Source organism: Hypoxylon fragiforme (assembly GCF_022984875.1).
Source record: "Hypoxylon fragiforme strain CBS 206.31 chromosome Unknown GGS25scaffold_7, whole genome shotgun sequence".
Lineage (NCBI taxonomy): Eukaryota > Fungi > Ascomycota > Sordariomycetes > Xylariales > Hypoxylaceae > Hypoxylon > Hypoxylon fragiforme.
The window spans coordinates 1696994-1707496 of NW_026054762.1; the positions used below are offsets into that span (position 1 = coordinate 1696994).

Below are 10503 nucleotides of genomic sequence, written 5' to 3' on the forward strand. Positions count from 1 at the left end.
GCTTAAGCTTGTGACTTGCTTCCATGACAGGCATGTCAACATGTATATATATACCTACTTAGGTGGGTAATACTGGACCTTTGCATGTCTTTGGATATCGAACATCGAAATCCAGCAATTCAAATATCAAGGTAACTATGTAACTTATCATAATGTATGTATCTGCTGGCTGGGTTGATGCATACCCGCTGTATCAATTTATGGCGCGACTCGCAGGGCCCTAGCATATAACAGAGATTGGAAACCGAACACCACAGACTTCATCAGTGTACGGCCCCGATGAAAGCAGCTCACATCACATGCGAACGAAACAAAGTATACTCAAGGTAATAATTTTTGAGCCAAGGATTATTCTGATAGACGTTACATAAGGCTTGACTGACATGATGTACTATTGCGAATGAACGCCTCCGAACTTCGAAGGCTTGGCTTTCAAGTGGTAAGTTGTAAGTTGTAACAGTAGATTATATTACATACCAGCATATCTAAATAAATAGATAGTACTAGCCTGGGTACATAGTTTATAACTTGAATAGCACAACATCAACCAACAAAGCAGTTTAGGGCTTCCATCAATCATCACACAAAGATGAATGTACATAGTAGTTACTGTATTAATGTACTTTTCTTATCTACCATAGGTCCATAGCTGCAAAAATCTCGATTCAGAAACCAATCTTCATGGAATCTCCATATTATTCCCAAGCCATGCTGCGCGTCTTGGAAGGTGTATCTGTATCCAATGCATCCAAGGCTCACCTTTTGCCTGCTTTGGCTGCTTTGACCCTATCACAGGAGATGCATCCCCCACTCAAGTTGTTTTATTTAGAACCAATCGGGCGCTGCTCCACTTAGTCCGGTAGCGTATCGGCTAGGTACCTTTTTTGGGAGAAACGGTGCTACACTAGGTGCATCGGCAGTGTGAAGCTAAGAAGCTTCGCTCTGCACAGTATCCCTGATTCCCTCTATCTACATACATAGTACATACATAGTAATAGTATATCTCTTCTAGCCCACGCTACTTTTTAACAGAGATGAGATGAGATGAGAGGGAAATTTTGAATGTTCAAATGTTATTTATTTATATACTAACTACACGATACTACAGAGTACATACATTCATACCTACATACATCCTGGTATACTATACATGTGCAACCAATTTATAGATATGGTAGGATTTCTTTGTCTACCTACATACCCTAGGTACTTATGCAAAATCTAAGACAGAAAAAAAAAAGAAAAAAAAAAAGAAAGGTCAATGGCGAATACCAATCAACACCAGCGGCAAAAGATTGACGCGTCATTTCTACAATCCAAATGGGCTAGCTGCTTTGGTTCAAGCCTTCAACACGAGAAACTCGCAGCGCAGGTGTGTTCCTTTTCGTATTGATACGGATTTAAAAACAACCCCTCCTCGTCGTGGCTCGTGGCAACTCAACTCCAAGCTGAATTCAAGTTGTTCGAGCCGTTGAGCCGTTCAGCCGTCCAAACGTTTCCTTCCAATTGCTTTTCTTTTTCCCTCTTTTCCCTCTTAATAATAATAATTATTTACCCCATTTCCAAACTTGTTTATGGCTGCTATGTAAATGGCCCCATGGCTTGCTTACTTAGGCCCCGATCGGAATCCTTCTTAAACTGCCTCTTACTTAAATATCCCTACTATAAAGTGGGTTTTTGGTCATAAAAGTCATCAGCCACAACATAAAAACAACACCTTACTTAAAACAGCTAGGAAGCTATTTGCACAAATTCTGTAAGATCCCTGTAACGATTTTAAGAGCCTCTTGGCAGGTATCTTTTAAATTGGGTCAAAAACTAAACTACAACAAGTAAAGCGTCTCCATTTTTCTCAAAAATAAGGCCTTTTTTAAGAGGCGGTTGAAAGGTAGGGTCTTACGTTAAACTCGACCTTACAAAGTGGGTCAAATATGCATTTCATTTTCAAGAATAAACACTTTTTTAAATAAATAAAATCCATTTAAATTGACAAAATTCCTAAAAAATAACCAATTATTAGTCAATTTTATAGCGTTTTAATGAATATTTTTCTTCAAAGGTGGCTATTAAGTTGAATTTTATTTGAATTTATTTGGATTATTTGAGTTTGAATATTACGGTCGGTGACCTTAGAGGTTGAATTTTGACTCCAAAGGTTCAATTCTGAAAGAGAATCGCAGGGGATGAAAAGATACATTCTGGACCCATATATTCTTTATGCATTTGAATGTACCTCTCCACTTTCTAAGAGGCAGTTTAAGAAAGATTCCGATCGGGGCCTTACTTACTTTCCTGCACGCGCCTCTGGCCACTTATTATCCCAGATTCCACGATCTGCGACACACAATTCGTCAACTTTGTGGGTTCCTTTTCCCATGTTTAAAACTGCGTCATCGACGTCCGTCCTGAAACCGATCTCTGTGATCTACAACGGCAATTTCATTAGCGTAAATAAGTCGACACCCCCCTCCAATCCAATGGGTTAATAATAAGAAGAACGTCTGCAACGCCTTGTCTTGTCTGTCTGTCTGTCTGTCGGTCGTCGGTCGATTTGCTTCAAAACGCCTAACCACCGCGAGGATCTTTATAAGGCCATAAGCCCATGTTCTGGTTTAGCTATGCGCAAAACGAAACCACTAGGGACTAGGCAGGTTTCGAAAATCTCTATGCAAAGTGACGTCTATTCCAAGGCTATGTAAGTAACTATGCCTAGGTATGTGTGTATGTAGCTGTGGATAACAGTTATAAAAATTGATGTTCGCCGTTATGCAACGAATTGATCATCTCATCGATAGCCCTCATACCATTGACGCTATTCACGCTATCAGACCATTTCGCCTATTGCGAGCTGGAGTTCGTATCCATTCTTGAAGTTTCCCCGTTTCGTCGCTGGGTCGTTCCCTTGAACTGTCTCAAGTATAAATAAATCGGCTTTTCGGTTTCGAGCATCAAACTTACAAGCTGGATACGAACTGAATATTTATAGTCGTAGGCCAGCAGATTACCTATCGCTCGATACTAACTTACTAAGGGGATATCATAGACAAGCCGGAGATACTAAAGCTTGATCTCGCCCAGTTGGTAACTGATAATTGGCAATAGTCGCCTCGAGCACGCTCGGTCAAGACATAGAGCGTATCTTCCTGGCGTGTGTGTACATATTTCGATGAAGGTTGAGGCTTGATTTAAACCACCGAAATCATCACGGTGATAGGTATATTATAACTGCATAGACAGCGTATTTTTGGGGGTATTATATACGTCGAATCCCAAGTACCTACACTTCGATACTTCGTAAAATACATAGTTATATCCAAACATTATGGCCTATGACAAGGCATGCGTTCGTCAGTGATAGTGTCAGTTCGAGAGAAGATTGGCATCCACAGCCTTATGAAAAACCTAGGAACCTTCACCTCCTATTCCAACGTGCTAATATCCGTCTCCTCGACCCTCCACATATACCACATGAACACGCTCCGATACGGCGCGAACCTCTCCGAGATCTCCCTCATCTCGCTCTCGGACATGTACTTCCACTTGCCGCCCTTGCCCTTCAGCTTCGCGACGTCGCGCCCCACGAACGCCGCCATCCCCCTCTGCACGCCCAGGTCGCCCAGCGAGAACACGTCCATCCGCTTCAGCCCGAAGCACGCGAACATCTCGACCGACCACTGCCCGAGCCCGCGCACGGCGAGCAGCTTCTCCAGCACCACGTCGTACGCCGCGTCCGCGAGCATCTGCGCGCTCAGCTCGCCCGACGCGAACTTCTCCGCGAGCCCGCGCACGTACTCGGCCTTGCGCTGCGAGAGCCCCGCCGTCCGCAGGTGCTCGACGGTGCAGGCCGCGACCTGCGACGGGTGCGGGAACCGGCCGTGGCCGCTGCCGTGGCCGTCGTTGTCGTCGTTTCCATTATCGTTGCCGGCATCGTCGACGAAGAGGCCGACGAACCGCCGCTTGATGGCCTTGGCCGCGGCGCCGGACACCTGCTGCGAGATGATGCCGCTGCAGAGGGACTCGAACGGGTCGATCTTCTCGCTGAGCCCCTCCGGCGAGAAGATCCGGCAGTGGTGGGACTCGACCAAAGGCTTCATGCGCGCGTCTACGCTGATCAGGTGCCGGCACGCTTCTTCCAGGATGTTCGCCGTGGTTACCTGGCCCGGCAGAGGCGCCTTGGACGGGGAGATGGCTGCGCCGCGATTCACGATGCGGGAGGTCTCGGGCGAGAGGAGAGGCGCGTTGGTGCCGGTCGGGTCCGCGAGCCGTCTTACGGCTGCCGGCTTCGGCTTCGGGGTCTCGAAGGTTGTGGCTGGCTCGCCTATGAGCAGGGCGTTGTTGGGTGTGGGCGTTGCTGGTGGTGCATCGGCCTTGGGCTTTGCAGCCCGGCGCCGCTTAGGGGTTGCTGGCGCCGGGGTTTCCTCTTCCGGGACACCGCTCACGGCTTCTAGCTTCGGTGCATCTGATGTGGGCTTCCTCTTCCGCCCCCTTGGTACTGGGGCAGGAGGTGCAGGTTCCACGGCTATTATTGTAGACTTTGATTCTGCGGATGCCGCCGCGCTTAAGCGTGCGGATCTACGGGTCGCCATGTGTGCTCTCTGAGGAAGCTTTGATGGGTTGTGCGTAGAAAGTAGATGATAACGTCTTTGTAAGTGTGTAAAGGAGCGTTCTCCGAAGTTGCTATGGTATGAATGTATCAGCTTCCACCTTACCAGGTAAGCGAAGGCCGGATTATCTCTTCCTCTAAGCTTGTGAATGCCGATTTGGGATCTTAGGAAACATGCGTAATTCGTGGATGAAAGCATGTAGTTGTTTTCTCAAGGTGAAAGAGTGAGATACGGTACAGACCCGCGTGTAAGTACCTAGGTAGTTACGTACTCGAGTATATCAGTTGCTAGGATCACATGAAGGTAGTAGCTATTATCGATACCAGAGAGATTGATATATGTACATAATATTAAGTAGGTATCGCTTATGTTTAAGTAAAATGTATGAGGCTCAACAAGTATATACGTAAATATCAGTATGTACGTCCTTGGTTTGTCATCCAATGCCTGGTACTAGGTACTACTAGGTAGTTATGTAAGACGAAGAGTCTCCCACCAATCAAAATAGCCGTTTCTGACTCACATTGAAGCTAGAGCAACTCAATTGATTCTCCCCTCGATGGCTGCCTATGTAGTACTTACCTACCTGGAACTTACATAATTATATATAATTATATACAAAGTAAATAGGGCTGGTCGTTGAGCCTGAGGTCCTTGAAGGCTTATATAGGCAGGTACCTAGGTATGTAAGACTAGGCCTGTTCGTAGTAGCATTGCCAAGAGTTATGAGCGTTGAGTGGTTTATTGGATGTCGACACTAATCTAACCTACCTACCTCAGGCTATGTACCTGGAGGTGCTCGTTTTGAAATTGCTAGTTTTATACTATGCAACTGCCATGTAACTATTTGGGTGGGCAAGAGAATAATATTCTTTGATTGATTTACATATATCTATACCAAGATCTCTATCCATCCTGCCGGTTCCACTACCATACAAACATGTGTATTTTTAGACCGTTGAGATGAAAGCTACTAGGTTAGGTATCTACCAGGTACCTAGTTCTAATACTTCGTAGTACTGCTTCAGTCTGCTTGTGTATGCTAGGGATATAACATTAAGTGCTTGGCATGCAGAAGTGAGTCTGACAACAAATAGGAGAATAGGCTGTTCATGTGATTATGATTGATAGTATTATTGATTACCTTACCTTACTGGATAATCTGAACAGTGAAGTTAGTGTACTATGTAATATCACAACATCGAGGTTGCTAACAATCAACGTAACGATATAGAGATTTATGATAATATAATGGCAGATCCAGTATAAACTTTAACTTGTCGCGTCAGTGCATCCATCGAGTACCGAATTCTTGGTTCATTCGCAATTCTTTGCTCCGCCAATGCTAGTGTTGCTACATGTATTAGGGACATAAAGTAGCGTGTGCTGTGCCTCCATTCAATTAGCTGTATGTGTGTACATAGTATGTACTATACTCCACCCCTAGAATGCCCTAGGTTGCCCTAGATAGAAATCCATAGGCTACATCCTACCTACGCCCTACCTACATCCTACTACGTAGGCAACACAAGCAACCGCAAAACCCCCATGCCCCAGAGCCCCAAAGCCCCAAAGCCCCAAGACCCCAAAAGCACTTTCCCAAACAATGCCCAAAATCTAACGTCGGGGTGCCCTAGTTCCAGAGCATCCAGACTCTACCTACTGTGTATTATGTATTGTACTTGTACATGCTTAGTAGTTTAAATCAATCAATGGATAGGCCAGCTCAGCTTTCGTGTTCAATCAAATATCAAAGATCAAACTTTACCACTGCAACGACCACCCCATTTTGACTTTTTTTTTTTTTCAACATAACCGGTTCGTCCAAATTTGTTACTGCTGCGCTAATTCATCCATTAATCCCTGGTGTTGATACCTTTTTGTTCCCGTATCTTTCATAACAAGAGATCATCGCGATACCAATACGACTGACGTTTTTCAAGTTTTGATCGGCGCCTTCGACTGGCCGAATAACGACACTCGCTGATAGATTTTCGCTGTATAGTCGCCTTTCTAATTATCGTATTACCCCATTCGCCTTGATACACCCGAACGGCGGCCCGACATACAATCGAGCGGAGAGCCTACCTGCTTTTCGCTTCGCTTCACGTCTGAATCTTGAATATCTTCGCTTGTCTGTTATCGCGCAGCCCTAGGGTGGTGTTGAGGGCCACCCCCAAGAGCTCACCATGCTTCTTCCTAAAGGCGGCATCACTTGGAAGTCCGCAAAGGCACAACTTCCACCTACCCGAGCGATATGGGTATTTTTAACAAAAACGCGAGTCCTCTTGACGATTGCCCTCGCAGGCATCATCTTATTACTATGGCGCGGTATTAGATCATCCGCCGGTGAGATGCAAAGGTACTATCCGTTTTATAATATCTCTATTTCCCAAAAAGTAGGTCTTACTGATTCTGCTTCTCTCAGCTTTTACTGCTGGGGTCCTTCCAAACCACCAATGGACATGACCCTCAATGAGCAACAGGCATGGAATGCACATTTACAGACTCCTGTCATCTTCAACCATCATGCTCCCATTACCATCAACGAGTCCACGATAACACATGTCGACCTCAATGGAATTAAGTCGACGCGCCAGGCTCTCGACAATCAGGAACGAGTTCTGATTCTCACGCCTTTGAAAGATGCTGCGCCTTACCTTTCCAAATACTTCGAGCTCATTGCCGAGCTTTCTTATCCCCATAACCTTATCGACCTCGCCTTTCTTGTCGGAGATTCGAACGATGACACCATGGCTGTGTTGGGTATGGAACTGGATCGCATTCAAAAACGACCTGATAATATCCCGTTCAGAAGCGTCACAGTCGTGGAGAAGAGCTTCGGTGTCCATCTGAGTCAGTCTGTCGAGGACCGCCATAGTTTCGAAGCCCAGGGCCCGCGACGCAAAGCAATGGGCCGTGCCAGGAACTTTCTACTATCCGCATCACTGAAGCCCGAACATTCCTGGGTTTACTGGCGTGATGTTGACATTGTCGACAGCCCCAAGAGGATCCTTGAGGACTTCATTGCCCATGACCGAGACGTTTTGGTTCCAAGTATGAACTATGATATTGTAGACAAATAAGACTTCTTGCTGACGTGAGCTAGATATCTGGTTCCACCGTTACGAGGGTGAGGGTGATAACAAGTATGATATTGAAGGCAGATGTGAGCATACCCTTCTGAAGATATTACCTGACGTTATAACTAACACCCGGCATAGTCGATTACAATTCCTGGATTGAGTCCGACAAGGCTCTTAAGCTTGCCTCTAAACTGGATAAAAATGTAGTTCTAGCAGAAGGTATGCACAGGATACTACCAATCGCTATAATATTCATCGCTAATACATGGTCTTTTTAAAGGTTACAAACAGTATGACACTGGCCGAACCTACATGGCACGGATGGGTGATTGGCGCAATGACCCAGATGAGGAAATCGAGCTGGACGGTATCGGAGGTGTAAACATCCTAGTCAAGGCTGATGTTCATCGATCAGGTTTGTTATATCCAATATCAGAAGAAAAAGAAGGCCACAAAGACTAACAGTAATATGTACAGGTATCAATTTCCCCTGCTATGCATTCGAGAACCAGGCGGAGACAGAGGGTTTCGCGAAAATGGCCAAGAGAGCAGGCTATGAAGTTATTGGTCTGCCTAACTATGTTGTCTGGCATATCGACACTGAAGAGAAGCCTGGTAATGCGTAGACCAGTGGCACTCATTGCCAGAATCCATGCATTTTCTTTATCTTGATCGACATAATCGCATTCCTTCTGTGTACCAAATTGGTCCGCCGGTCTTAAGGCATTTGATGTCCAAATGGGGGGGCAGGGAACGTAATACTTACACGAGGAACATGACACATGCGCAAACATCTATTGCATTAAACATCAGAACCATCAGATATGTTGGGCTAGGAGGCGTTGGGAAAAGGAAGGGATATTCGATTCTCATGCCGTTCTTATTTCTTTTTCCCTGGCATAGCGATCCAAGGTGGAGTGGAAGTCCGGCGACGCCATAACCAACCAACAAGCTCTCCTCAATCTTGAAACCTTCTCGAGTCTCTTCTATTCCTAACCCGATCCTATCGGTCCGTCACCCACTTTCCACCTCGATATCACCTATGCCTGGACTCATTGATCGAGCTGGTTGGACTTTTGCATCTTATCGTGCTAGAGCGGCACGATACGATGGTATTTATGACGCGGACATCATTGAATTTGTGTTGTAATAGAACTTGGCCTATTCATACTCACCCATATGGATTTGGAGGCGCAGGAGGCGCGCAGAACATTGCATCCCGGGTGTCGCACGGAGTTGGTTGGTTGAGTAGCCGCTGCGACCTGGATCTCACTGGCAATGTCACTTTGTACAGAATTCAGACCTCGGCAGAGCAAGGGGCCGTGGCTTTGAAGAGTTTGGGAGGCAGCTGAGATGGCTACGGGGAAATACCACAGTGAATCTAATATATACAATCTACCACATATTTGACTTGTTTGTGAATTTGCCAAACGTTGTTCCGCGGTGGTATGCACATAGGTACACGCACACACATTTACTCTTAGTAACGCAACACCGGCATTCATTATAGGCAATGGATCACTGGGTTTGACATCTTCATTATACTTCCTACCGCATGTCTCTATACGTAGAATGTATGAACGGTGTTAGGTGTGTTTATAACAGTGCTCATCTGACTTGGTCATTCCTTAAAAAATTAACGGTTAACGTTTCGGACGATGCTTTTTATGGATATAGGCACCGAAAAGGCACGGCTTGCGCAGAAGGAGTCTACTGGATGAGTGGAATCTAGGTAGGTATATACACATAGGCAATGGTATCTCGGGAACACCGAATTTTGTCTGCATTTCTATACCTCTTTAAAAACTTCTTTTTGATATATATGAAATAGGACGGAGTCGAGCGAGTTGGTTCAACTGTTTTTTATTCCTTCTTCTTCTTCTCTAAGTGTAAGGGTGCGATTGTGATATACAGGTTCAGCATCTCGGGCTCGTTTCTTTCTTGTGCTCGGTAGTTTTGCGGACCGGTCACTGTTTTTTATTGACTTAGTGATTTCGGACGATGGTCAGAGTGTCCAGATCGTTCTTCTCCTTCTGTTCGGCTCGGATCTGCTCGATAATTGGCGCAAGGTAAGGGACATCCTGTTTGGCGCAGTCTGTTAGTATTGAGGTCCGCGAATGCATCATACAATATTTATGCCTCGGTGGAGGGATGGTCGTATTGAGCGGCTTGAATTGTATATTGGGAAAAGAAGAAATAGAGGCTCACCTCCTCGTCCTTGGTCCATTCTTCCTTGGGCAGAAGCTTGTGGGTGGTACTGCACTGGAATGCGCGGCGGAGTCGGTAGACGCGGTCGTAGGCGACCTGGGGCGGGAGGCGCTTGAGGGCTTTGAGGACATCCTCGTCTTCCTCTACGACCAAGTCATCGAATCTGCAAAATTTCAATGGTAAGCAGCTAATGAGGAATTTCGTCCACTTTCTTTTTCTCCTTCATTCGTGAGAACCCTTATTGTATTGCGACAATGTTTTTTTTTCTAGACATGAAAGTGGGCATGCGTACCGGAGACCAAGCTTGCGATAGCCGGCCAAGTTGACGTACCAACTTGCGGCGGGCGTCAAAAGGTTTCGCAGCCATGGCCGCTTGAGAACGAAAGGGGCGAGACTGTAGGACGACATCGCAATTGTGGTGGTCAATTGGCAAGTGTCTAGTTAATTAAAGGTGAGGGGAGAGTGGTGAGGGTGGTGAAAGTTGGAAGTGGGTTGATTAGGTACAATTCAAATCGTTCGCAGTTTCATTCGCAGTTCGTTCGTTTAGCTTAGTCAATTGATTTGCAGATTTGATGATTTGCTCATCTTTCCCAAATGGGTCTCGG

The 10503-nt window shown here is 45.8% G+C and overlaps 3 protein-coding genes across 3 annotated transcripts; 1 reads left to right on the forward strand and 2 right to left on the reverse strand.

Annotated features, from left to right (window-relative positions):
• Positions 1 to 2912: 2912 nt before the first annotated feature.
• Positions 2913 to 5237, reverse strand: GGS25DRAFT_373007 (DNA glycosylase). The gene is made up of 3 exons (XM_049258196.1): positions 5128 to 5237; positions 4876 to 5067; positions 2913 to 4677 (listed from the first exon to the last, which is right to left on the reverse strand). Exon 3 carries the CDS (start codon positions 4584 to 4586, stop codon positions 3420 to 3422), a length of 1167 nt encoding a protein of 388 aa, XP_049114745.1. The 5' UTR covers positions 4587 to 4677; positions 4876 to 5067; positions 5128 to 5237; the 3' UTR covers positions 2913 to 3419.
• Positions 5238 to 6644: 1407 nt separating this feature from the next.
• GGS25DRAFT_373030 (glycosyltransferase family 62 protein) lies at positions 6645 to 8568 on the forward strand. The gene is made up of 5 exons (XM_049258197.1): positions 6645 to 7661; positions 7714 to 7773; positions 7829 to 7909; positions 7971 to 8105; positions 8168 to 8568. Exons 1-5 carry the CDS (start codon positions 6794 to 6796, stop codon positions 8314 to 8316), a joined length of 1293 nt encoding a protein of 430 aa, XP_049114746.1. The 5' UTR covers positions 6645 to 6793; the 3' UTR covers positions 8317 to 8568.
• Positions 8569 to 9237: 669 nt separating this feature from the next.
• Positions 9238 to 10503, reverse strand: GGS25DRAFT_499534 (cytochrome b-c1 complex subunit 7). The gene is made up of 3 exons (XM_049261785.1): positions 10191 to 10503; positions 9899 to 10061; positions 9238 to 9771 (listed from the first exon to the last, which is right to left on the reverse strand). The coding sequence occupies exons 1-3, from the start codon at positions 10304 to 10306 to the stop codon at positions 9676 to 9678; spliced, it is 375 nt and encodes a 124-aa protein (XP_049114747.1). The 5' UTR covers positions 10307 to 10503; the 3' UTR covers positions 9238 to 9675.

Excerpts from the sequence above, each read along its gene's own strand:
- GGS25DRAFT_373007 (XM_049258196.1), bottom strand. The coding sequence starts at position 4,586 with ATGGCGACCCGTAGATCCGCACGCTTAAGCGCGGCGGCATCCGCAGAA.
- GGS25DRAFT_373030 (XM_049258197.1), top strand. The coding sequence starts at position 6,794 with ATGCTTCTTCCTAAAGGCGGCATCACTTGGAAGTCCGCAAAGGCACAA. Across the intron at positions 7,662-7,713 it reads CCGAGACGTTTTGGTTCCAA|ATATCTGGTTCCACCGTTAC; the intron begins GTATGAACTATG and ends GACGTGAGCTAG. Across the intron at positions 8,106-8,167 it reads GGCTGATGTTCATCGATCAG|GTATCAATTTCCCCTGCTAT; the intron begins GTTTGTTATATC and ends TAATATGTACAG.
- GGS25DRAFT_499534 (XM_049261785.1), bottom strand. The coding sequence starts at position 10,306 with ATGTCGTCCTACAGTCTCGCCCCTTTCGTTCTCAAGCGGCCATGGCTG. Across the intron at positions 10,062-10,190 it reads TATCGCAAGCTTGGTCTCCG|ATTCGATGACTTGGTCGTAG; the intron begins GTACGCATGCCC and ends GAAATTTTGCAG. Across the intron at positions 9,772-9,898 it reads AATGGACCAAGGACGAGGAG|GATGTCCCTTACCTTGCGCC; the intron begins GTGAGCCTCTAT and ends TGCGCCAAACAG.